The 27718-nt window shown below is 48.5% G+C and overlaps 1 protein-coding gene across 11 annotated transcripts in view; it reads right to left on the bottom strand.

The window, feature by feature from the left end:
* The window catches only part of LOC120404838 (sodium/hydrogen exchanger 10-like), a 304962-nt gene that overhangs the window by 122755 nt on the left and 154489 nt on the right, over positions 1 to 27718 (bottom strand). For all 11 annotated transcript variants that reach the window (XM_039537846.1, XM_039537852.1, XM_039537849.1 and 8 more), the window contains 3 exons: positions 23675 to 23772; positions 20071 to 20190; positions 1020 to 1212 (listed from right to left, as the gene is read on the bottom strand). In XM_039537846.1, the coding sequence (XP_039393780.1) occupies positions 1020 to 1212; positions 20071 to 20190; positions 23675 to 23772 (411 nt within the window). The remainder of the gene's footprint in view (positions 1 to 1019; positions 1213 to 20070; positions 20191 to 23674; positions 23773 to 27718) is intronic.

The raw sequence follows: 27718 nt of genomic DNA, 5'->3' as shown, positions 1-27718 counted from the left end.
AGAAGCTGCCCTGGAACCTAACTCCCCTATTTACATTAATTCTTATGGGGAAATTGGATTCACTTAACATCATTTCACTTAAAGTCTCATTTTTCAGGAACATAACTACAACATTAAATGAGGAGTTACTGCACTTAACAACTACTTAACACTACCAAATGCAAACTATGTACAAAGATCCTAAGGCATGAAATTCAAAAAGGAGAAACTGCTAGCTCTTGCTAAGCAAGAAAGGTGCTCCAACTGACCATCATGGGTGGTAAGAAGGAACTGAGAGGGCATAAGGCTGGCAGTGCATGATATACCAAATCATGAGTGCAGAACTCCAGAGGGTGCCATAGGCGGCCCTAAGGGTACTGCTAAGGCAAAAATCTCCGACGGCCATGCACATGGGCGCACGCACACCGAGAATGGAATCGACATGAGCAAGCACTTGAAGAAGAACATAACTAATGGCACTGATATGAAATGTTCCATTATCAGAACTGCATCACCAGCTCATCCCAAAAGTGAGAACTTGCAGAGGCCACTTGAAGATTGTGCTGATACTGAAGCTCAATGTTCGGAAACTAGCAAATATAAGTTGGGATAAAAATTACTCCCCCTTTCTTTATCAGTAGGTCTCTTACAAACATGTAACTGTTGTCTCGGAGGAAGCAACTCAATACTTTCACGACTAAGCGATACAGAGTATATCTAAGCCGTCGTACACAAAGCACAAGACATAATAGTGCAGCTCTATGCAAAAAGCAAGAATCATCCATTAACAAGTTCAGAAAAAAGTTAATGATTTTATACTGTGGTGTGGAAAAATTCATATTAATCTAAAGAAAACTTCATTAATATAATAGAAGAACATTTAAGAATTAATGTAATAGAAGAAGCCATTGACTTTTATAACAGAGAATCCCTTTTGTAAAATATCTGTAGGCATCTATAATTAAACAGAATTTTGCATTTCTAAGAAAAAACAACAAGAAGCATTACCATTCATGGGAAAAAATATAATTCATAAGTACCTTTAATGATGCCTCCAGTATATACAAACTGATGAAATAGTAGTTACAGATTTTTAGTTGTTTAATATATGTTTCATCTAGATGTGTAAAATCTATTAGAATGGGAATTAAATTCAATAATGTTATAATGTAACTTGTGCACTCAAATTCATCCATAAATACAATATAGTGACACGGCTTCACAATCTCGTTCCTGGAAAAAAAAAGTTGAGAAAATAATTTTAGGAATTTTTTATTATGACATTAAATTTGTTTTGTCTAAAAACAGGTGAATATGGATTTTCTATATATTTCAGCAAGAAATTAATTGAAACAATAGTACACTAATTAGTTGATATTCTAGTAATAAGTATGTAATTTAACAATACAAAAATATATAGAGATATACCTATCTCAGAACTGGAAGGGACCCTGAAAGGTCATCAAGTCCAGCCCCCTGCCTTCACTAGCAGGACCAAGTACTGATTTTGCCCCAGGTCCCTAAGTGGCCCCCTTCAAGGACTGAATTCACAAGCCTGGATTTAGCAGGCCAATGCTCAAACCACTGAGCTATCCCTCCCCCCATTAATAATAGTTAATTGTAACTAATAATTACAATTTTTCTAAGTAACAGTTTATGTAAATTAAGCTATTATATACTAATGAAATATCTAAGGCACTGTTCACCCAAAAAAATGGTTATTTACCATGACAGTAATGTTTTTCAAGATGCATTGTGCACATGTACATTCAGATATATGTGCTTCCAAAGCACTGGAGTCAGAAACTTTTACCAGCAGAACTGTTTGGCAGGTGCAGCTCTATGCACCAGCAAAGCAAGCACTTGCTTGGGGCAGCCCATTTGCAGGGGCGGCAGCTGGCAGGGATCGAGCTTGGGAGCTGAGAACCAACAGGGGGCTCTGGGAGCTGTAGTTCCTTGGTTAGCTCCCTGCCTATAGAACCAGCCCTGGAGCAGGGAAAGAACTACATTTCGGAGCATTCCCTTGGCCACTACCAACTGGAAAGGAAGGAGGGGGACCTCATGCAGCACCGTGCTGTGAATGGTAAGGAGACCATATCTTAATATTAAAAAAATAGGACACTTCAGGGGGAGGGAAGCCCCACCCTGCCACCATCCACTCCCTCCGACTGCCCCCCACAGAAACCCCAACCCATCCAACTCCCGCCCCGCTCCCTGTCCTCTGATTGCCCCCTCCCGGGACCCCTGCCCCTAACTACCCCACAGGACCCCACCCCCTATCTAAGCGCCGCTGCTCCTTGTCCCCAACTGCCCCCTCCTGAGACCCCTCCCCACTTCCCCCCAGGACCCCACTCCCTACCTGTCCCCTGACAAACCCCTGGGACTCCCATGCCTATCCAACCGCAGCCTGTCCCCTGACTGCCCCCAGAACCTCCACCCCATCCAACTCCCCCTGCTCCCTGTCCCTTGACTGCCCCCCTGGAACCTCCTACCCCTTCTCCAACCCCCAGCCCCCTTACTGTGCCACTCAGACCAGCGTGTCTGGCTCCGCGCAGCTCCAGACACGCTGCTGCATACATGCTGCCATGCTCCCCCGCGGAGCCCACAGCCACCCCCCACACACACACACACCCAGCACCTGCCTTCCAGATTTGAACACCTCAAAATTCAGGAGTGCTCAAACAAGGTTTGGGCAGCTGTTACTTATTTCTCTCAAATCAAATATACTGATCCACTGTAACTTGCTGTAGAAAAAGTAGGATAAATATGAGCAAGAAATGCTTCCCAGTGGTTATTAGGACTGGAATTGCTATTTTCAACAGCCATTGCCTTTTTTTTGTTTGTTTGTTTAAAAGAAAGACAGTGATATTGCATTGGCAAATTCCCCATAGAAAGAAAGAGTGGAACAAAAGAATAATAAAGGCACCTCAACTTTTCCTCATTTATGGAGGACAGTCTTATAATATGCATCCTGATATCCTCCAATCACACAAGCTGAAAATTGTTCCACTTTACTGCAGTTCTGTAACCATATGGGAACCAATCCTGTTTGTGTTCTGTGCACATCCAAAATTCCTGCTGAATGACCTGCCCTGGGAGTGAGTTACCAGTGACCCAGGGCTGCGGCGGAAGAAGGGTGCAGGTGGGGGGGGGGTGAGCCCAGGGCTGGGGTGGCAGGAGGTGTGGGGGGGCACTGGTGGTAGGGGAAAGGGGGAAGCCCAGCACTAAGGCGGCAGGGGGTGTGGGTAGGAGGGAGCCCAGGGCTGGGGCAGCAGGGAGGTACGGGGGGGGGGAGCCCAGGACTGGGATGGGGGGCAGCCATAATTTTTTTTGCTTGGGACGGCAAAAAAACGAGAGCAGGCCCTGCCGTTTGGACTGTGCATGTGCCCTTAATGTCCTTGTGCAAAGGGCATAAAGGGCTGAGCCGCCCCAACTCCTCAGTTCCTTCACATTGCAAAATGACCATACTTCTGAAGTAGGGGGGAGTAGAGAGGGTCGTGAAATGCATATGTACACAATACATCTTGAGGAACAACAGTTACTGTACAGGTGAGTAATGTTTTTTTCCTCCTTCAAGAGATTATGCATATATACATTCTACTCCAGGTGACTCATCAGCAGTTCTCTTGTAATTGGTGGGATTTCTGAATTGAACAACAAAGTACCAACTTGCCAAAGTTTGCATCAGCACAAGAAGCCTGAGTGATGGAATAATGCTTAGAGAAAGTGTGTACAGATGACCACATCACAGAATGTTGTGTTGTATGAGTATACTTATAAGGTTTGCAAATGATACCAAGATGGGAGGGGTTGCAAGTGCTTTCAAGGATAGGATTATAATTCAAAATTATCTGGATAAACTGGAGAAATGAAATTCAATAAGGACAAATGCAAAGTACTCCATTTAGGAAGGAACAATCACTTGCACACATACAAAATGGGAAATGACTGCATAGGAAGGAGTACTGTGGAAAGGGATCTGGGGGTCATGGTGGACCGCAAACTAAATATGAGTCAACAGTGTAACACTGTTGCAAAAAAACCCGAACGTCCTTCTGGGATGTATCATCAGGAGTGTTGTAAGCAAGAAAAGAGAAGTAATTCTTCCGCTATACTCTGCACTGATTAGGCCTCAACTGGGTATGGTGTCCAGTTCTGGGTGCCACAGGAAGGATGTGGACAAATTGGAGAGAATCCAGAGAGGAGCGACAAAAATAATTAATGGTCTGGAAAACATGACCTATAAGGGAAGATTGAAAAAATTGGGTTTGTCTAGTCTGAAAAAAAAAAAAGACAGAGAGAGGACATGATAACAGTTTTCAAGTATGTAAAAGGTTGTTACAAGGAGGAGGAAGAGAAACTGTTTTTCTTAACCTCTGAGGATAGGACAAGAAGCAATGGGCTTAAATTGCAGCAAGGGAGGTTTAGGTTGGACATTAGGAAAAAAATCCTAACTGTCAGGGTGGTTAAGCACTGGAATAAATTGCTTAGGGAGGTTGTGGAAAAGACAGTTACTCACCGTTGTAACTGTTGTTCTTCAAGATGTGTTGCTCATATCCATTCCAGTTAGGTGTGTGCGCGCCGTGTGCACGCTCGTCGGAAGATTTTTACCCTAGCAACACTCAGTGGGTAGGTTGGGCGCCCCCTGGAGTGGCGCCGCTATAGCGCCGGATATATACCCCTGCCGACCCATCCGCTCCTCAGTTCCTTCTTGCTGGCTACTCCGACAGTGGGGAAGGAGGGCGGGTCTGGAATGGATAAGCAACACATCTCGACGAACAACAGTTACAACGGTGAGTAACCATCTTTTCTTCTTCGAGTGATTGCTCATATGCATTCCAGTTAGGTGATTCCCAAGCCTTACCTAGGCGGTGGGGTCGGAGTGAGACGTGGCAGAATGTAAGACGGCTGAGCTGAAGGCTGCATCATCTCTGGATTGTTGTACCAATGCGTAGTGGGAAGCAAAGGTGTGAACAGAAGACCAGGTAGCCGCCCGACAGATTTCCTGGATGGGGACATGGGCCAGGAAGGCGGCAGAGGAGGCCTGTGTCCTTGTAGAGTGAGCAGTAAGGTGGCTAGCCTGAACATGAGCAAACTCGTAGCATGTCTTGATGCAGGATGTCACCCAAGACAAGATCCGCTGGGATGAGACTGGCATGCCTTTCATGCGGTCCGCTACTGCCACAAAGAGCTGGGGCGACCGCCGAAAGGGTTTCATCTGCTCTATATAAAAAGCTAGAGCCCTACGGACGTCCAAAGTATGAAGCTGTTGTTCCCGGCGCGATGAGTGCGGTTTCGGGAAAAAAACAGGGAGGAAGATGTCCTGGTTTACATGAAAAGCAGACACCACCTTGTTAAGGAAGGAGGGGTGTGGTTGGAGGTGCACCTTGTCTTTGTGGAAGACTGTATAAGGTGGGTCTGCCCTCAGGGCGCAAAGTTCTGAGACTCGCCTCGCCGAAGTGATAGCAACGAGGAAGGCCGTCTTCCAGGAAAGATATAAAAGGGAACATGTGGCCATAGGCTCGAAAGGGGCCCCCATAAGTTTGGCTAATACCAGGTTTAAGTCCCAGGTAGGGGCCGGGCGCCGGATCTGTGGGTACAACCATTCTAGTCCCTTAAGGAACAGGGAAACCATCTGGTTAGAAAAAAATAGAACGGCCACCCTCGCTGGGTTGGAAGGCCGAAATGGCTGCCAGGTGCACCTTTAAGGAGGAGACCGCGAGGCCCTGCTCCTTGAGGGACCAAAGGGAGTCTAATATCTTTGGAATAGACACCAGGTGAGGATCGAAGCCATTCTGAGTGCACGAGTGGGCGAAACGCTTCCACTTGGCGAGGTAAGTCGACCTAGTGGAAGGTTTCCTGCTCCCCATAAGCACCTGCTGTACTGCAGCAGAACAACACCGCTCCGCCTGAGTCAACCACGGAGGAGCCAAGCCGTGAGGTGAAGGGACTGCAGGTCCGGGTGGTGAAGCCTGCCGAAGTCCTGCGTTATGAGATCCGGCCATAGCGGCAGGGGAATTGGTTCCGCCACTGAAAGGACGAACAGCAGGGTGTACCAATGCTGCCTCGGCCATGCCGGAGCAATGAGAATAAGGTTGGCTCTGTCCCTCCGGAGCTTGAGCAGCACTCTGTGAATGAGGGCAAATGGTGGAAAGGCATACAGCAGGTGCCTCGTCCACGGGAGGAGAAAGGTGTCTGAAAGGGAGCCCGGGGAGCGTTCCTGGTAGGAGCAGCACCTGTGGCATTTCCTGTTCTCTTTGGAGGCAGAAAGGTCTACTTGGGGAAAGCCCCACCTCTGGAAAACTGTGTGGATGACATCGGGACGGATCGACCATTCGTGAGACAGGAATGACCTGCTGAGGCGATCTGCCAGGGTGTTCTGTACTCCCGGGAGAAAGGACGCTACTAAATGGATAGAGTGGGCTATGCAGAAATCCCACAGTTGGATGGCTTCTTGGTAAAGTAGGGAGGAATGCGCCCCGCCCTGCTTGTTTATGTAGAACATTGTCGTCGTGTTGTCCGTGAACACGGATACACAGTGGCCTTGTAGATGTATTCGGAACGTCTGGCACGCCAGGCGGACTGCCCTCAGCTCCCTGACGTTGATATGTAAGGCCAGCTCATGGGGTGACCAGAGGCCCTGAGTGTGTAAGTTGCCGAGGTGGGCACCCCACCCCAAGGACGAGGCGTCTGTGGTCAGCGCTACGGAGGGTTGGGGAGGGTGGAATGGGACTCCCACGCATACCACCGCTGGGTCTAACCACCAGTTGAGGGAGTCGAGGACTGAGCTGGGAATCGTGACCACCGTGTCTATATTGTCCCTGTGCGGGCGGTATATGGACGCGAGCTACGTTTGGAAACTTCGAAGCCTGAGCTTCGCGTACGGGGTCATGAAAGTGCATGAGGCCATGTGACCTAGTAGGCTGAGGCAGGTGCGCACCGACGTTGTCGGGAAGGACTGGAAGCTTCGAATGATCGAAGCCATGGCGTGGAACCGGGGCAGAGGGAGGCAGGCTCTGGCCAGATTGGAGTCCAGAACTGCCCCAATGAACTCTATCCTCTGCGTTGGAGTCAATGTCGACTTTTCGGCGTTGACCATAAGGCCTAGCCTGCGGAAGACGCCTGTGACCACGCTCATGTGCTGAGACACCTGCTGTTGGGAAGTCCCGCGAACCAGCCAGTCGTCAAGGTACGGGTAGACGTATATCCGACAATGGCGGAGGGCTGCAGCAACCACAGCCATGCACTTGGTGAAGACCCTCGGTGCCATAGAGAGGCCGAAGGGGAGCACCGTGAATTGGTAGTGCTGGTGGTTGACGGCAAAGCGAAGGTAGCATTGATGAGGCAGGTAAATGGCAATATGGAAGTACGCGTCCTTCATGTTGAGGGCGGCATACCAGTCTCCCGGATCCAGGGAAGGGATAATGGTCCCGAGGGTTATCATGTGGAACTTGAGCTTTACCATAAATCTGTTGAGCTCTCGCAGGTCTAGGATTGGTTGTAGACCTCCCTTTGCCTTGGGGATTAGGAAATAGCGGGAATAAAACCCCCTGCCCCTCATGCCTTCTGGCACCTCCTCTATGGCACCCAAACTCAAGAGAGTCTCGACCTCTTGCAAGAGGAATTGCTCGTGAGAGGGGTCCCTGAAGAGGGACGGGTAGGGTGGGTGAGAGGGAGGGGGAGAAACAAACTGGAGGTGGTATCCCGCTTCCACCATGCGGAGGACCCAGCTGTTGGATGATATCTGGGACCAAGCAGGGAGGAAATGGGAGAGATGGTTGGAAAAAGATGGGGAAGGATCTGGTAGGGAAACTGGTGGGCCGTCCTCGGGCGTCCCATCAAAAGTTCTGCTTCGACCCCGAAGCTGGTTTCGGGGACGGTTGGGTTTGGTTCCCCTGGTTGCTCGACTGCCTTCGCCGATTCACCCTGCCACAATGCCTGGTGTCTGGTCGCAGCCTGGGCTGATTGTAGGGGCGGTACGGCTTGGGCCGGAAGGACCTACGTTGGGTCACCGGGGTGTGCATGCCCAACGAGCGCATCGTAATGTGGTTGTCCTTGAGACTCTGCAGCCTTGGGTCGGTTTTCTCCTAAAAGAGACCCTGACCATCGAAGGGCAGATCCTGAATTGTTTGTTGTAATTCAGGTGGGAGAGTCGAGGTTTGGAGCCATGATATGCACCTCATTGTTATACCAGAGGCCAGGGTTCTGGCCGCCAAGTCCACTGAGTCCAAAGAGGCCTGAAGGGCAGTTCTGGCCACTTTTTTACCCTCTTCCAAAAGGGCCATGAACTCAGGACGGGAGTCTTGTGGCAGAAGCTTGGTGAACTTGCCTACAGACACCCATGTATTAAAGCTGTAGCAGCTTAGAAGGGCCTGCTGGTTGGCCATCCTAATTTGAAGGCCGCCAGCCGAGTAGATCTTACGGCCTAGAAGGTCCATGCGCCTCGCCTCCTTCGCCTTAGGAGCCGGCGCCTGCTGGCCATGTCGTTCACGCTTGTTGACGGATTGGACTACCAGCGAGCAGGGAGCAGGGTGAGTGTACAGATACTCATAGCCCTTTGATGGGACCATGTATTTTCTTTCCACTCCCCGAGCAGTTGGTGGGATGGAGGCCGGGGACTGCCATATGGTAATCTGCATTGTTTTGAATGGTACGTATAAACGGCAGGGCCACTTGGTGGGGGGCATCCGCTGTCAATATGTCCACCACTGGGTCCTCTACTTCTGCTACCTCCTCAACCGGCAGGTTCATATTTTGAGCTACCCTCCTCAATAAGTCCTGATGCGCCCGAAGGTCAATAGGAGGACCACCCGAGGAGGATGTTCCTGCAACTGCCTCATCAGTGGAGGAGGAGGAGGAGAGGTCCGGTACCAGAGGGTCCTGTGGTGGGTCAGTGAGCGGCGGAGGAGCGTCTGCAGCGAGAGGAGCTTCAGGTTCCTCGGATGCCAGTGGTGCCTCTTCCGTGTCCGTGGGAGGAGGCCTGCTAATCGTGGCTTCTGGAGCTCGATGGTCGGACGGCCCCGAGCGCTGAGCCACGAATGGGGCACCTTGCGCCTCGTGGTACGCCCACGGGGTCCAGAAAGCCCATTGAGGAGGACCTTGGTCCTGGCCTTGCTCGGTCTGCTGGTAAGGAGCACTGCCGGCGTGGGAGGAGACGGATGGTTGTCTCGAAGGCCATGGCGGTGCCGAGAAGCCGTGTGACGGTGCCACCAATCCAGCTGTTCGGTCCCGGGATGGTACCGGTGAATGGTACCGGTCTTGTCGGTGCCGGGAGTGAGATCGGGACCATCTACCATGCCGGTGCCGGGAGGTCGACCGGGATCTCGAGTCTCTATGGTGAGAACGGCTGCGGGACGAGCGGTACCGAGAGTGGTACCGAGAGACAGACCAGTGCCGATAACGTCTGTCCGGCGACCGGGATCGTGAGCGTCCCCGCGAATACGACCGGTACCGCGATGGAGAGTGGTACCGGGACTGCGAGCGGTGCCGGGATTGACAGCGGAGTGAGCGGGAACGTCTCCGAGATCGAGATCTGGAGTGACGTTTCTCCTGGTGGTCAGGGGAAGGAGGCCTCATTATGGCCGGCTTGCCAACTGACTTGACAACCCGCACCGGCGGTGCCGGGGGTTGAGGCTGTGTTGGTTCCGTCAGCGCAATCAGCTCTCTTGCCGTCGAAAAAGTCTCAGGAGTTGATGGGAGAGCCAGCTCCACCGCGGTGTGAACCGGGGAGCAGAGTGGTACCGGATTTGACGGCCCTTGTGGTGCCGGAGTCGACGGTGCCGCGCTAGAAGGAGCTTGGAGTGGTGGTGCCGGAGCTGGTGGTGCCGGAGTTCGGCGTACGGGCCTGGACGTATGGTCCTTTTTGGAGGACGAAGTCGACGCCACCTTGCGTTTCCCCAAGGGGGAGAGGGAACGGTGCCAGGGAACTGGTGCCGGCTGTTGTCGGTGCCGGGCATTGGTGCCGGAGTGAGCTGGTGCCGAAGGCACGCTCCTCACCGATGCAGACTGCTGTGTGGTCGGTGCCGGTGCCGTAGGGCTAAGTGCCGACTCCATTAGGAGCTGCTTTAAGCAAAAGTCCCGCTCCTTTTTTGTTCTGGGCTTGAACGACTTGCAAATGCGGCACTTATCAGGAAGGTGAGACTCTCCTAAGCACCTCAGGCAAGATTCGTGAGGGTCTCCAACCGGTATCGGCTTCTGGCAGGCCGAGCACGGCTTAAACCCCGGTGCCTTGGGCATGAGCCCACACTGGGTCAGGGAAAAAGGGGGCTAGTCCCCCAGTTCCCCAGTGAACTATATACTAACTACAACTAAACTAGTAAACTAACTCTAACTATACTAAAGTTGAACTATATACACAACAAGGTAGAAACAAGAGCGAGAAGCTAGGGTTGTGGAGGACAGCGATGCCGCACTCCACTGTTCCAACGACCGTCACGGGCGGTAAGAAGGAACTGAGGAGCGGATGGGTCGGCAGGGGTATATCTCTGGTGCTATAGCGGTGCCACTCCAGGGGGCGCCCAGCTGACCCACTGAGTGTTGCTAGGGTAAAAATCTTCCGACGAGCGTGCACACAGCGCGCACACACCTAACTGGAATGCATATGAGCAATCACTCAAAGAAGAATCTGCATAATTGGAGATTTTTAAGAGCAGGTTAGACAAACACCTGTCAGGAATGATCTAGATAATACTTAGTCCTGCCATGAGTGCAGGGGACTGGACTAGATGACCTCTCGAGGTCCCTTCCAGTTCTACGATTTGCATTGCATGTTTGTAGCCTGCATTGCAGGGTATTTATTGCCAGATATGCTAAACATTCATATGCCCCTTCATGCTTCAGCCATCATTCAAGAGGACATGCTTCTATGCTGATGACGCTTGTTAAAAATGTGTGTTAACCAGGGCCGGTGCAAGGAAGTTTTGCACCCTAGGCGAAACTTCCACCTTGCGCCACCCCCCAACCCAGCTAACCCCACACGCTGCCCGCCTCACGGCAGCTAACCACGCCTACCCACCCTTCCCACTAGAGGAGCCCCCCCCCCGCAGCAGCTAACCCTGCCCGCCGTGGCAGCTAACCCAACCTGCCACCCCCCAACCCAGGAAGCCCCCCTTGCAGTAGCTACCCCCCCGAAGCTAACCCTGCCTGGGGAGCCCCCTGCACTCTGCAGCAGCTAACCTCACCTGGGGAGCCCCCTCCCACTCTGCAGTAGCTAACCCGCCTGGGGAGCCCTCCCCCGACTCTGCGACAGCTGACCCCGTCCCCTCCGCAGCAGCTAACACCGCCCGGGGAGCCCGCCCCAGCTCTCCTCCACTGAGCACACCAGCTCCCCTCCCAGGCTTGTGGCACCAATTGGAGGAGAATTAGAGCTGGGGCTGTGTGCTCAGCAGAGGAGGCAGAGTGGAGGTGATCTGGGGCAGGGAGCCGTTCCCCTGTGCGCTCCCCCATTACTGCGGGCAGCCCTCCCCACGGCCCCCCACCCTAGCTCACCTCTACTCCACCTCCTCGCCTGAGCAGGCTTTTAGGCACCCTCAACCACTAGGCGCCCTAGGCGGCCGCCTAGTTCACCTAGTGGTTGCACTGGCCCTGGTGTTAACTAAATTTGTGACTCAAGTCCTTGGGAGAGAATTGTATATCTCCTGCTTGGTTTTACCCACATGCTGCCATATATTTCATGTTATAGCAGTCTCGGGTGATGACCCAGCACATGTTGTTCTATTTAAGAATACTTTCACTGCAGATTTGACAAAACACAAAGAAGGTACCAATGTGAGATTTCTAAAGATAGCTACAGCATTCGACCCCAAGGTTTAAGAATCTGAAGTGCCTTCCAAAATCTGAGAAGGATGAAGTATGAAGCATGCTTTCAGAAATCTTAAAGGAACAACACTCCAATACAGAAACTACAGAACCCGAACCACCAAAAAAGAAAATAATTTTCATCATCTGAGTCAGATGCCACCAGCAGAAAGTTGAACATGCATCGGATTGTACTGCTTTGAATCGTTATTGAGCAGAACTATCATCAGCATAGACGCATGTCCCCTGGAATGGTGACTGAAGAATGAAGGGACATATGAATCTTTAGTGCATCTGGCATGTAAATATCTTGTGACACTGGCTACAACAGTGCCAGGCGAACACCTATTCTCACTGTCAAGTGACATTGTAAATAAGAAGCGGGCAGCATTATCGCCTGTAAATATAAACAAACTTGTTTGTCTGAGCAATTGGCTGAACAAGAAGTAGGACTGAGTGGACTTGCAGGATCTAAAGTTTTCCATTGTTTTATTTTTGAATGCAGTTATTTTCTGTACATAATTCTATATTTGTAAGTTCAACTTTCATGATAAAGAGATTGCACTACAGTACTTTTATTAGGTGAATTGAAAAATATTATTTCTCTTGTTTTTTACAGTGCAAATATTTGTCATCAAAAATAAAGTGAGCACTGTACACTTTGTATTCTGTGTTATAATTGAAATGAATATATTTGAAAATGTAGAAAACATCCAGAAATATTTATATAAATGGTATTCTATTATTGTTTAACAATGCGATTAATTGCGATTAATATTTTTAATTGTGTGATTAATTACGATTAATATTTTAAATCGCTTGACAGCCTTAGTACATTTTCTGACGCAGATTTATTTGTGTCGACAACATAACTGTAAAAATAGCTAACAATATTAACATTGTAATCATTAGGTTTCAGAGTTCATATGAATGTGGCAGTTTACACCTCTCAACGTTATTTTTCAGACTGTCTGCAGGTTCAGGAAAAAATAGTGCATCTGTTACATATGGCGCATATTTTCAAGATTACCTCCATAACTTTAAGGGCTTGAAACAATCTTTTTATATATGAAAACATATATTCTAGAACACAATCCACTAGAAAGGTGTGGGTATAAGGTGAATTGCACAGCAAATTCTATAGCCTCATGTAAGACACAGAGCCCTGATTATTAAATGTATATATAAGACTGGCACATCTGGGTGCCAGTAACATATGTTCAGAAATGTCACTTAATGCCCTAAGAGAGAGGAACAGTTTCTACAGATGTCCAGGATAAGCATTTGAGCCAGAAAGGCTGCAGAGGATGCTTGCATTCTTGTCAAATGTGTTGTCATTCTGCTTGGCAGGGTAACATTAGCCATGTCATAGCACAAGCAAATACAGGAGGCTATCCACAGCAAAATCTTTTGAGAAGAGACTGGGATCCCCTTCAGCCTATCTGTGACAGCTACGAAGACAAGTGGAATTGCTTGGACCTGTCGAGGTAGAATGCCAACTCTCTTCTGACATCCAGAGTATGCAGCCACTCATCTTTATTCGAGTGAGGTTTCAGGAAGAATGAAAGTAGGTAAATCGCCTAGTTGATATGGAAGTTAGTCACCACTTTCAAAATGAACTTTGGATGAGGGCACACGTAAATCTTGTCTTTAAAGAAAATTTTATAAGGAGGGCCAGACATAAGTACATGTAGCTCACCTATCCTGGAAGAAGTAATGGCCACCGAACATGCTACCTTCACTGAAAGATGTAACAAGCAGCAGGTAGCTAAAGGCTCAAAGGGAGACAATATCAGTTTTGACAATACCAAGATCAAGTCCCACGGGGGGAACAGATCTTATACCTGAGGATACAACTATTCCACGACTTTCAAAAATCTTATTGACATTGTCTTAGAAAATACAGAGCCATTATCAACCTGAGGGTGGAAAGCTGAGATACCTCCTAGGTGGAGTTTGATAAAACTAACCATCAACCCATGTTGTTTTGGGTATAACAGATAGTCCTAGATATGCCAGATTGAAGAATGGATTGGGGAAACTCCAGATTTTTGGGACCAGACAGAGAATCACTTCCACACAGCCAGGTAAGTAGTTAGTTGATGGCCTCCTACTGTATAACAGCACATTCTGAAACACTTTTGAACCAGACCCTTCCTGAGGGTCTAGCAATGGAGCATCCATGTTTTTAAATGGAACACCTGAAAAATGGGATGGAGTAGGCAGCCATGGTCTTGAGAAATTAGGCCAGGAAAATTAATGGAGGAGAGGTCCATCAATGGCTACTAGCCAAGATGGTCAGGGATGAAACCCCTATGCTCTGGGTGTCCCTAAACCTCTGAATGCCAGAAGCTGGGAATGGACGACAGGAGATGGATCACTCAATAATTACCCTGCAATGTTCATTTCCTCTGAAGCATCTGGTACTGGCCACTGTCGGAAGACAAGATACCGGGTTAGATGAACTATTGATCTGACCCAGTATGGCCAGTCTTATGTTCTGGATGCAATGGAAGTGAGCCGGACAGGAAAGTGAAGAACCAGTGCTGCTGAGGCCAAGCTGGGGCTACAAGTATTACTTCAGCATGATTTAGTCTGATTTTCAGTAGCACTCTGTGAAGGAGTGGGATCACTGGGAAAGTGTACAGGAGCTTGTCCACCCAGGTCAACAGCGAGTGTTTGTGAGGGAACCTGGACTGTGACCCTGAAGGGAACAAAACTGCTGGTAGTTCCTGCTGGTTCTCATTACAAGCAGGTTCACCTGGGGAGTCTCCCACAGTTGAAAAATAAACCTGGCTATACCTGGATGGAGACACCACTCGTGGTGACTCAAATGATTGGTGTAGATGATCTGCAAGCTCATTCTGCATTCCCTGGAAGGCAAGAGGCTTTGAGATTGATCAAATTGGCAATGCAAAAATCCAAGAGTTGGACTGTCTCATGGCCGTGCAGGGAAGAGAGGGCCCCTCCCTGCTGCTGAGATACAATATTGCCACTTTATCGTCTGTGAGAACGAGCAGCATTCCCCCCCTTTGAAATGGGGGAGGAAAGCCTGACATGCCAGTTGGATAGCTCTAAACTCTCTCACTTTTATGTGTAGAATCAAACCCATTGTCGACCATAACCCCTGCATCTGCAGAGAAGCAGATGAGCCGCCCAACCCCAAGCAGATGCATCCATCACTAATGTCAATGAAGACTAAGGATGGACAAAGGGAATACCTATGCATATATTGGCAGAGTTTGTTCACCAATCTAGAGAGCCTAAAATATGAAAGGGCTCCATCACCACCATTCAGAGGCTGACAGTTTGGTAAGAATATAGAGCCCAGCCAACCTTTTAGTTTCCTGAGGCATAATCTGGAATGCTGGACTACATATGTGCAAAAGGCCATATGCCACAGAAGCCTCGTACAATTCCATGCTGTTCTGACTGGGTGAGCCTTGAGATCCAGAATGATGGACTGGATTTGTCTGAAATCTTGACTTGGAAGAAAGCTCTGGCTTGAGTAGTATTCAGACCTGTCCCAATAAACTCTATTCTCTGAACTGGGGAGAGGATACACTTCTCTCTTTTAATTAATAGCACCAGCACATTGAAGATTGCCTGGGTAAGAGCTACACTGGACAGTACCTGAATCCTGGACTGGTCTCTCTCAAGCCAGTTGTCCAGGTAGGAATAGATTTGCACACCTAACTTCCTCAGAAATGCAGCCACCACTGCTATAATTTACACACCTAACTTCCTCAGAATTGCAGCCACCACTGCTATACATTTTTTAAAAATTCAAGGAGTTGCAGACATGCCAAAAGGCAGCACAGTGAACTGGTAATGAGATTGGCTTACCAAAAGCCTGACATACTTCCTGTGGTACTGATAAATTGCCACATGGAAGTATGTGTCCTTTAAGATGAAAGTGGCATGCCAGTCTCCAGGATCCAGGAAGGGAATACTGGAAGCCAGTGTGACCATGTCACATTTCATCTTTTTCAGATATCTGTTGAGTTGATCCAGATCTAAAATTGGTCTGAGACCTCCCTTTGCTTTCAGAATTAGGAAATAGTGGGAATAAAACCCCATCCCTCTGTGACACTGTGGAAACTCTTCTACGGCTCGCACCCAGATGAGGGACTTCATCATGAGAGTGGTTCTTGAAGAGGGACAGGGAGGGAGGGAGGGAAGAAGGGGTAGAAACAAATTGAAGGATGTATTCCACTTCCACAGTGCTTAAGACCCATTACTCTGAAGTAATTAGTGACCAAACACTTAGGAAGTGGGATACACAGTTTGCAAACAGAGGGTATGGAGAGACTTGGATTAGAGAGACTGGTATGGAGTCCTTGACCGACTCATCAAAATGTTTGTTTAGTGTCCCCAGGATGCCTAGATGAACAAGGAGCTGCTGTAGTAGAAGAAGAGGTTGGCCTGCACCTAAAACTCTGACACTTTTTCCTTGTTAGGTCCTGGCAAGGCACAAGAGTTGGGTATCGGTGAGACTGTTGAGGACGAAAGTGTTTCCTAGTCTGAGGCAGTGAATATATGCATAATGACTTTAGAGTCACCCAGAAGTCCTTTAAGCCATGAAATGTATCATCCATCAGCACCAAAAAGAGGGAAGACCCTTCAAATGGCAAGCCTTGAATAGTCCTGTGAACTTCTTGGGGCAGCCCCAAAGATTGCAGCGAAGAGCACCCGCACATAGTGATGGCAGAGGCTATGATCCTAGCAGCTGAGTCAGCAGCATCTAAACTGGCCTGGAGCAAAGTTCTAGACACCAATTTCCCTTCCTCCACCAGTGAAAGAAACTCTTGCTTAGTGTCCCCAGGGAGCTTGTCCTGAAATTTCAATGTAGAGTCCCAGATGTTATAATCATACTACCTTAATCAATTTTTCTGCCAAACAGGTCAAGTTTTTGGCATGCTTTGACTTAGGGGTAGCCACTTGTTGCCCCTAGGATTCTTTGTTGTTGGCAGCCAAGACAACCAGTAACTCCAGAGTGGAGTGGGAACACAAATGTTCCAAGTCTTCGGAGAGAATATAGTATATGTGATCAGCCTTCTTAGATGTGGATGGAAATGGCAAGGGAGTTTGTGACAAGGTTTTGATGGGCTCTAAAATCACCTCATTGATTGGTAGGACCACATGAAATGGGTCAGTTGTCACCAGAATGCCAAAAAGATGATCGGACAGTTCTCTAACCTTCTCCAACTGGATAGCCAAGGCCGAGGTGACTCTTTTTAAAGCTCCTGGTGAGCTCTTCAGTCATTAGGTAGGGGTGTCGTGATTCCCAAGGGAACTATTTCATCTAGGGAAGAGGAGGATGAGGCCAATGCAGGTTAAGGGCTGAACCTCCTCTGATAATCAGATGGCTGGATCCCCACGATCCACTTCCTTGTGCTTGGTACTGGGCCCAGTCAACCTCTGACTCAAAAAATGACTCAGGGACTGGTGCTGATATGAAGAAACGAGAGGTCATTGTAATCGGCTTTCCTCTTGACGGTACTGTCAGATGAGAGCTCTGAAATGCAGGAGACTGATGCAATACTTGATGCTGCGCTGAGGAGACTGACACAGTGTGGTCTGGTAATATTGGAGGAGCAACTTCCTGCACTGCTAGGTAAGCCAGCACTGACAAACTCAAGTCTCTCAACGCCAAAAAAGCCTTCAGCGTGGACAGAAGCATAAGAGTCTCTGAGCAACGAGTAAGAGAAGAAGGCAAGTGCTGAAGAAGCTGAAGGTACCTTACCAGGCCCTGGACTCAATGGTGCCTGCCCCAGTGCCAGAATCCACAATACAGCATTAGCTGATGACTGAGATGAGGAGTGCATCAATTTTGACTGCACTCTACTTGACCCTTTGTCCCCTTGCTTGGGGAAACTTAGAAACCAGCAATCTTCCTTTCCTGGTCACATTCTTGGAAGCTATGTTTCTTCCTCTGCACCAGGAAGGGCGAACAGTGCCAGGACTTGGCCAATATCAGAGGACCGTTTCTCACAGAAACTGAAGTACTCGGCACATTCTCCAAATGGGAAGTCTTTGAAGATAGTCTCAGAGCAGCCACCATCAACAGAAACTTCAGCCTCGCCTATCTTTCTTTCTTGGTCCTTGGCTTAAAGTCCTTAAAAATTTGACACTGATCCCTAATGTGAGACTCATCCAGACACTTTAAACAGAGTGTGGGTCAGTCATGGGCATCAGTTTGGAACATGAAAAACAGGGCTTGAAGCCTGGTGACTGAGGCATTCCTTGGTACTGAAAAATGGAACCACAAGCCAGGTATGAAAAAAATCACTTTTAACTAAACTAAAACTTATCCTGCTACCTGACTAACATTAAAATGATACCAATGGGGAACTATTTACAACTAAAAAACACGCCAAGAGAACATGCCAAGGCAAGACAGTTCCCAGCAACCGTTGTTGGTGCAAGAAGGAACTGAAGGGGTTGAGGGCAGCCCTACCTTTTATACCAAAAAGCACACGCCATATGAGTACTGCTGAGGGAAAAAAATTCTAACAACTGTACATAGGGCACACACACACACACAGTGGAATGCACGTGCACAATCACTCAAAGAAGAAAATACAGTTTCTTCAGACATGCCAAACCTGTGGTGGGGAAAAAAGCAGAAATTTGGGCTTGTTTTTGGCTTAACTGGCTTGTGAGTTGCTTGTTGGCTAGTTTTTGGCTTGTAGCTTGTTGCTTGTTTGACTCGTAGCTTGTTGGACTTGTAGCTTGTTGCAGTTTGTTGCTTCTTTTTTCGATCGGCACCTGGCAAGCAGGGGCAAGCTGTGGCATATTATCGCCTAGGCCAACAAGGCCTAGGCCTAGGGCGGCAAATTTGCAGGGGCAGCAAATTTGCTCGCGACTCTTCCCCAACTCCGCCCCTTCCCCAAATCCCCGGCCCACTTCCTCCCCCAGGTGCGCCGTGCTTCCCTCCTTCCACCTCCCTCCCAGGCTTGCCGCGCGAAAGCGCTGGGAGGGAGGGAGAAGCGAGTAGCGGCACGCTTGGAGGAGGCAGAGCAGAGGTGAGCTGGGGCCTGCGGGCGTGGGAAGTAACCCAGGGGGGCCGGGAACCGCTCCCTGCCCCAGCTCACCTCCGCTCCACCGCTGCCATCCCCCAAGCATGCCGCAACTCTCCTTCTCCCCCCTCCCTCCCAGGCTTGCCATGCGAAAGCGCTGGGAGAGAGGGAGGAAGGGAGAAGTGAGTAGCGGCATGATCAGAGGAGGCGGAACAAAGGTGAGCTGGGGCTGGCAGGCGCAGAGAGTAACTCTTGGGGGGGGAAGCAGGGAACCACTCCCTGCCACAGCTCACCTCCATTCCACCGCTGCCATCCCCCGAGCGTGCCACAACTCCCCTTCTCCCCCATCCCTCCCAGGTTTACCGTGGGGGAGCAGAGGTGAGCTGGGGGGGCGGCAATTTTTTGACGGCCTAGGGGTGCCAAATTTGTTAATCCACCACTGGGGGCAAGGGGGTGGTGGCAAGCAGGGGCAAGAGGAGGGAGAGAGTCAGGGGTGCATGGTGGGCCCACCACAGTCCCAGACTGCATGCCAGGGAGATTCTAGTCACATAGAGTGTTGGGGTTCTTAGGGATTGGCTTGTTTTGGCCTTTTTTTGAACTGGGATTAGCTTGATTTTTGGCTTATTGTAAAAGTTGGGATGCGTATTTACTACATGAAAGTTGGCAACTGTGAGTTCCTTGTGTAATCAAGATACCAATAGTAGCCAGAAATACATTCCTTCATCTTTAATAACCATAGTGATGAGTGCTGAAGGACCCCATGATTGATCACAGTCTATAAATACATAGACAGGGAAAAAAAATTTATAATAGACTTTTCAGTCTGGCAGACAAAGGTGTAACAAGATCCAATGGCAGGAAGTCGGTGCTAGACAAATTCAAACTGGAAATAAAGTATACATTTTTAACAGTGAGGCTAGCTAACAATTGGAAAAATTTACCAAGGGTCATGGTAGAGTCTCCATCACTGAAAATCTTAGAATCAAGATTGGATTTTTAAAAAAAAGATATGCTCTAATTCAAAAGGAGTTATTTTGGAGAAGTTCTATGGCCTGTGTAATATAGGAGATCAGACTGCAATGTCCACAATGGTCTCTTCTGACTTTAGAATCTATGCATGGTAAAAATGCCTCTTACAGAAGAAAAGATAGAGCAATTAATATGGAAAAATAACCTTAACAATGGGTGTAAGTAATAGCTGTATGCTGATAGCCCAATTAAGTTGATGCAATAACCTAAATAAAGATTTAGATGTACATTATACTGTACTTACCATGCTGGCTTAGATTTTTCATCTTTCACATTGTAAACCCAATCAGATAACAATTTCTTAAAGGAAACTAGTAGTCCTTTGCTTTCCCAATATGTCTTTACCTCATGAATGTTCATAAATCTAAGAAAGAAAGATGTCATTACACAAATGTATACTACTAGAAAATAAAGCTATAATATATACACAGACTAGATCCTCAAATGATGTAAACTGATGTAGCTCCATCAAAGTCAGTGAAGCTACACCAGTTGACCCCAGCTGATGATCTGGTCCACAAGATCAACCGAATAGAGTTTCCATAAATATAGTATTAAGACCAAAGTATTGTTATCAATTTTATGTCTATTAAAATCTATGAAATTATATAGAGACCAAATTTTGCACTTATATTTGCATGTGCTTCCTACTGAAGTAAATGGAAATGTCGTATGTACATTCAAGGGCAAAATATAAAACACGCCTTTTTTAATAAGTACCTTAGTATGATATCCACAGACCTCAGTATCCAAGAACTTTTCTCTGACTACTACTGTGTGGAAGGATGGTCTTGTGGTTAAGGCATCTGGACAAGGACTCAGGAAATCTGAGTTCAGTGTCCAGGCCATTCACAAACTTTCTGTCTTACCTTGGGAAAGTCATTTAGAGTAAAATTGTCAAGAATGCCCCCAAAAAACAATGGGGAGTCCGGTGACACCTTAAAGACTAACAGATTTATTTGGGCATAAGCTTTCGTGGGTAAAAACCCCACTTCAGATGAACGCCCCGCTGATTTTCTGTGGCACTTAGGCACTTTGTTTACTTACAATGTAAGTTGTTCAGTATAAGGACTGTTTTTTACTGCATTTGCACAGCATCTAGCACAATGTGGCATCTAGGCACTACTGTAATATCAGTCATAAGTAAAGCTGCAAGTTTGTCATGGATTCTGTGACTTTCCAGGATATCCATGCAACCCCAGCCGCTGCTGGGGCAGTCTTGGGACACTGCCCCACCCCCAGCAGAAGGAATTTCGGTGTGGGAGGGGACTCAGGGCAGTGCTTATCTTGGGGAGGGGGGCTCCCTAGAAGCAGCGACATGTCCCTCCCTCCCTCAGCTCCTAGCTCCACACACTGCTTCTGTTCACAGGCAACACCCTCGCAGCTGTCATTGGCTGCAGTTCCTGGCCCATGGGAGATGTGGACGCAGTGCGCAGAGCTAGGAGCTGAGGGAGGGACATGTTCCTGCATCCAGGGAGCCGTGAGGAGCCAGGTAGGGAGCCTGCAAGCCTCCTTAACTCCGCCAGCACTAGTGGAGGGCCCAGGCTGTGCGCCCCACAAGATTTAGTCAGGGATATATAGTACAAGTCATGAACAGGTCTCAGGCCATGAATTTTTGTCTTTTACTAAAAATCCATGACTACAACGTAGCCTTATTTATAAGCAACAGCATTTGTAATTCACTACCATTCACTCCAGACTAGATTATTGTAATTCACTGTATCTGAATCTACATATGAAAAAAATGCAAAGTCTCCCGCCACTTCTGCAAAACATAGCTGATGCCTCCTCCACAGGTTGGACTGCTTTGAACATTCCCCCCCTGTAATTTGGACCCTTCAAAGACTACCTCTACGTCCGATCTCAATCTTCAGACCCATTAATGAATCAGTTCCCAGTTACATTATTTATCTTGGGTACTTATATAGCCTACAATATTATAGGAACTGTGGACCTCAAAATTTCTAATAAATTTATCCTCACTATAACCATGTGAGGCAAGAAAGAAACATTATCCCCATTTTACAGATTAAGAATTGAGACAGAGAGAAACTAAGGTTATCTCTTCACTACTGGCTGGATCAGCGGGCACCGATTGATCCCTGAGCGCTCTTCCATCAACTCCTGTACTCCAGCTTGGCGAGAGGCGCAGGCAGAGTCGGCGGGGGAGCGGCAGCAGTCGAGTCACTGTGGTGAAGACACCCCGGTAAGTCGATCTAAGTACATCGACTTCAGCTACGTTATTCACGTAGCTGAAGTTGTGTAACTTATATTGATCCATGCCCGAGTGTAGACCAGGCCTAAGTGATTTGCCCAAAATCAAACAGGAATAGGGTTGCCAACTTTCTAATCCCTGAAAACTGAACAACTATGCCTCTTCCCGAATCCCGCTCCTGCCCTGCCTCTTTCTCTGAGGCCCCACCACCCGTCCAACCTGTCCCCCCACCATCACTCACTCTCCATCCCTGCCCCATCACTCACTCTCCCATCTCCCAAGACTCACTCGCCGCCTGCAGAGCCGGACTGGGAGGAGATGATGCGGAGCCTGTCCAATTGCAGCACAGCAGAGCATGACGGGTCAGTCCCCATAGTGAGGGGCCGAGGTAGGGAAATTGGGGCACAGCGGGGCAGGAGGGAGGTTGGTTTGTGGAGCGAGGCCAAGGAGAAATTCGGGTCCATCCCCAGAGCAAGGGGCTGGGGAAATTGGGACATAGTGGGGCAAAGGGGGCAGACAGGGCCCCCCCGCGATGGTGCAGGTACCCACTTTGGCGCCTGGTCCAAGAGCCAGCCAGTTCTCACCATCAGGCTGGGGGGTGGAAAGAGCAGCATCTGCTAAGCAGATCCTCGCCTCCAGGCTCCAGCAGCAGCTGCTGCTCTTTCTGCTCCTCCTCCCTGGTGGCAGAGGCCAGCTACTGCAGGTAACTGGACCTTTAGCTTTCGATCAGCTGCCAGTTTCCCTTTTTGACTAGACGTTCCAGTTGAAAACTGGACACCTGGCAATCCTACACAGGAAGCCTGTGGCAGAACTGGAAATTGAATCCATTTGTCCTTAGTCCCAGGTTAGTGCCCTAACTACTGTACCATCTTCCCTGTCTAGAGAGAGACTGCATGTCTTTCTAAGAACTGCCAAGACAGTTATCTGCATTGTTCCAGAGGAGTGTAAGAAAAAACAGAGCTAAGTGCATAAAGGTCAGAGATAAAGCATTTTCAACTGCAGGAATCTGGCTGTTAAATGAACTTCCAGAGGAGATCTAATTAGAGGCATTCAGGTACTTTGGTGACAGATGCTAGTACATAATACTATGATGGACAGATAAAAGTGGCATGGAGATGAAATTTCTGTCTCACTTCTAAAGGTGGTGCTTCTAAAAGGGGGTCAAGGATGGTTTAAGTCAGCTTACAATGCTGTTGCCAATGCTGTATTTGTTATGTAAATAATAGAGTACATCAGTTACAAGGCTATAATGTCTGGCTACTTTCACGATGACTAATTTGCACCAAAAATTGTTTTAAAAATTACTAAACTATTTTGATTAGGTTATTCACTGTTTTTTAAAACAAAACTTCCCCTTTTAGACTATTCATATGTAGAACATGTACAGTAGGAGCACGTTTTCAAAACAATGAATATGCCTATAAAATTCTATACCAGCCCATTAAGTTATGTGACTGCTTGCACATCAAGTACCTGCATCTACAGGCTGCTCACTTGTAAGCACAAGTCTAGGGATTAGTGAATGCAATGGATGTACATTTCCTGTGTTACACCCATATTTGAACATCTGGCACATACTGTCTGATATCCAACTAATTTCAATTATAAACAATAAAGTAAATGAAGCACTTACTTCCCTCTAATATCAACACAGCTTTCTGCTGCGCCTATTAATGTTTGGGCAGCATCTTGGTTAAGCATTCCAGTGTGGTATTGCTTCTGATAACTAGCCTAGATAAAAACAAAAAATCCTCAAAAACATGAATTAACATAAAAATTGCTACAAAGTAAATGATGAAAAAAGACTTGCTAACTTTTTCTCTATTCTTGCTAGAATAAAAATATATTACAACATATCAATATCATTGAGTACAAAAAAAAATTCATTTTACATATTTACATTTATATTATGTGGATAATTCCATATAAATAATTCTTCCTGTGGACTATCAGGGAGTGCACCTGCCTTCAGCTGTAAGGCCCTGGAACTGAACTCCCCAGTTTAGCAATGCAGCATCTGTGGTAATGCTCCTCTTAAGGGGGGGGTGCATGAATGGGGTTCCCTCACAGACCTTGTGAGGCTCCTTCCACCAATTGGTGGAGCCAAGAGCCTTCTGCAGAATAGATACCCTCTTGGTCAAGCTGTGTTTGCTGGGTGTCCAGACCATCCTCAGCCAGGGTTGGGGGAACCTTGAATGCAGACTGGTGTGGGGTGTAATGAAGGTGGAGGCTGCCATGTGGCCTAGCAGTGCAGGCAGACCCACGCTATGGTTTGAGGCAGTGGTTCTCAACCCACAGCCTGCAGGCTGCTTGCAGCCCAATCAGCATACATCTCAGGGCCATAGTTAATATATATATATATGGTGTCTTTGGGGCATCTTCCTTTCCTCTTCAACTCTCTAACAAGGGATTTGTGCCTTCTCTTATTTTGGAATGAAAGGCTGATGTATGGTGTGGGAGGGCACACGTGTCAGGCTCTGAATCAGCAGCAGGTCTCAAGAAATGAGAGAAATAATTTGATTCTGTCTTCCCTCTGCTTTCTAGATCTGCTCTTGAAGCCTCTGCAGAATTTACACTTAGACAGAATATGGGCCTCCCTGAGGCAATGGAAGCAGATGGAAGAAGAAGTTACTCACCTTGTGCAGTAATGATGGTTCTTCAAGATCTGTGTCCCTGTGGGTGCTTCACTCTATGTGTCACTGCATCTCTGCGCCGGAGATTGGAGATCTCATAGCAGTACTCTGCCGGGGGAAGGGTGCGCACAGGAGTTGTCACATGCAGCCATTGGCACCTCCTGTAGCACACGCTCCCCCGACCATCCCCTCCGTTCCTTCTCTACTGCAGAGCTTGGCTGTGTGAACTCAAAAGTAGAGGGGAGGAGGGTGGGTAGTGGAGCACCCACAGGGACACACATCTCGAAGAACCATCGTTACTGCATAAGGTGAGTAACTTCTTCTTCATCGAGTGGTGTCCCTGTGGGTGATCCACTCTAGGTGCTTGTAGAGCAGTACCCCACCATGGGTGGTAGGGGGTCGGAGTTATGCATAAGTGTGTGATGAGAGCACTGAGACAAGGCCTAGGGTGATAGCGTAATGCTTTGCAAAAAGGTGTTCTGATGTCCAGGCTGCAGCTCTACAAATATCTATTAAAGGGGACATTGTTCAAGAATGTAATCGATGTTGTCATGGCTTGCGTTGAGTGGGATCTGATGCCCGTGGGGGGTTCTTTGTGATGCAGGCGGTAGCAAGTTTGAATACAGGTAAAGCCCCATTTGGAGTCTCTGGCCCTTGGAGCGCTCTGCTGTAGAGACAAATAGCCTTGGTGACTTGCGAATGGTTTAGTTCTGTCCAAATAGAAGGCTACAGCTCATCTTATATCCAGCATGTGCAACGTTGCTTCTTGAGAGTCATTATGTGGCTTGTGATAGAAGGCAGGTAAGTGTATGGTTTAGTTAATATGAAAATGTGTAGCCACTTTGGGCAAGAATTTTGGGTGAGGACGTAACATGATTTTGTCTTTGGTAAATACAATGTATGGTGGTTCAGCCATCAATGCTCCTATTTCACTGACACGTCTGGCAGACTAGGAATGGGACCTTCATTGACATATGAAGGAGCGAGCAGGTTGCTAGAGGCTCAAAGGGTGGTCTTGTGAGACATTTGAGCACATGATTGAGATCCCATGGTGATGCAGGTTGGTGTACTTCTGGGTACATGTTCTGTATACATGCTAGACAGCACCGTGTAATCAGGTGAGCAAATATTGAAGTCCCTTCTATCTGTTCATAGAGGCCGTAAAGGCAATGAGGTGTATTTTCATAGAGCTTATGGCTAACCCCATTTCCTTCAGTTCTAGTAGGTAGTCTAGGATCACAGATAGAGGTGCCTTGGTCACATCCAGCTGTTTTTGCTGACACCAAAGGGAGAATCTAGTGGTGAGGGTATTTAGTAATACATGTTACACTTTCTCTGAACAGTTCAATTCCCCATGTTGGAACCAGAGAGGAGCCACACTTTGAGATGGAGTTTCGCTGGGTCTGGATGGAGCATCAGGCCCTTGTTCTGGGACAGGAGGTCCATCTGGAAAGGCAGCGGTTGTGGGGCACAGACTGCTAGACGTGAGAGGTACTGAAATCAAGTCTGTCTGGGCCATGTGGGGACAATGAGAATGATGTATGCTCTGTCGAGTCGTATCTTGCGGATGACCTGTGGGATCAGTGGGAAGGTGTACATGAGTGACACATTTCATGGGATGAGGAAGGCATCCCCCAACGACCCCAGTGCCAGGTCTGCCCTGGAGCAAAAGAGTGGACATTTGTGATTTGTCGCTGAGGTGAAAAGGTCTATTACTGAGTGACTCAATTTTTGGAATATTGTGTCGAGAACCCTGTCGTGGATTTCCCACTCGTGCTTCTGTGAGAAGTGCCTGCTGAGGTTGTTGGGTGTAGTGTTTTGGCACCCTGGTAGGTATGATGCTGTGATGTTTATATTGTTGCGGATGCACAGGTTCCATAAATTCATGGCTTCTACGCATAGTGAGTGAGACCTGGCTCCTTCTTGGCAATTGGTGTAAAACATGCATGCCACATTGTCAGTGAGAATAGAGATTGAGGTCTGCCGTATGAGTGCGGGGGAAGTGGCGGCATGCATTGTGTACCACATGGAGTTCCAGGAAATTGATATGTAGTTGGGTTTCCATCGCAGACCACTTGCCTTGTACATTGTGGTGACCCAAGTGGGCAGGGCCGCCCAGAGGATTCCGGGGGCCTGGGGTCTTCGGCGGCGGGGGGCCCTTCCGTTCCTGGACCCTCCGCCGAAGTGCCCGGAAGACCCGCGGCGGGGCCCCCCCGCCGCCGAATTACCGCCGAAGCGGGACCCGCCACCGAAGCGCAGCCCGGTCTTCGGCGGTAATTCGGCAGAGGGGGGCCCCCGCCGCGGGTCTTCGGGGCACTTTGACGGCGGGTCCCGGAACGGAAGGGCCCCCCGCCGCCGAATTACCGCCGAAGACCAGGCTGAACTTCGGCGGCGGGTCCCGCTCCGTCTTCGGCGATAATTCGCCAGCGGGGGGGTCCTTCCGCCCCGGAGCGGAAGGACCCCCCGCCAGCGAAGACCGGGAGCGGCAGAAGCTCCTGCGCCCGGCCGCACAAGAGTTTGCTGGGCACCCCGGAGCGAGTGAGGGACCCCGCTCCAGGGGCCCCGAAAAACTCCGGTGGGGGCCCCTGTGGGGCTCAGGGCCTGGGGCAAATTGCCCCTCTTGCCCCCCCCTCTGGGCGGCCCTGCAAGTGGGCGCCTCAACCTATCAGGGAGGCATCTGTTGTGATAGTCACTGACAAGGTGTCTTGTTGAAAGGGAGCATACATTCTCTGGCTATGTCCACCATTGTAGGGAGAGGATAACCCTTGGTGGTAGTGTAACACTTCTGTTGAGAGAGTGTTTGCTGAATGCATAGACCATGCTCAACCAGTGCTGCAGGCAGCCATATGGAGTCTGGCATACTTTACTACAAAAGTTGTAGCTGCCATACATCCCAGAATCTGAAGGCATGTCCTCACTGAAGTTTGTGGTCTGACGGTCACCATGGAAATAAGATTGGTCAATTTAGTGATCTGTGATTTGGCAATATTGCCTTGGCTTATATGGAGTCTAGGTTGGCTCCGATAAACTTAAATCGCTGGGTT

The sequence above is a fragment of the Mauremys reevesii genome, linkage group 4, assembly GCF_016161935.1.
Source record: "Mauremys reevesii isolate NIE-2019 linkage group 4, ASM1616193v1, whole genome shotgun sequence".
Lineage (NCBI taxonomy): Eukaryota > Metazoa > Chordata > Testudines > Geoemydidae > Mauremys > Mauremys reevesii.
The sequence above is the reverse complement of the archived record's forward strand: the minus strand, read 5'-3'. Positions and strand labels throughout refer to the sequence as shown.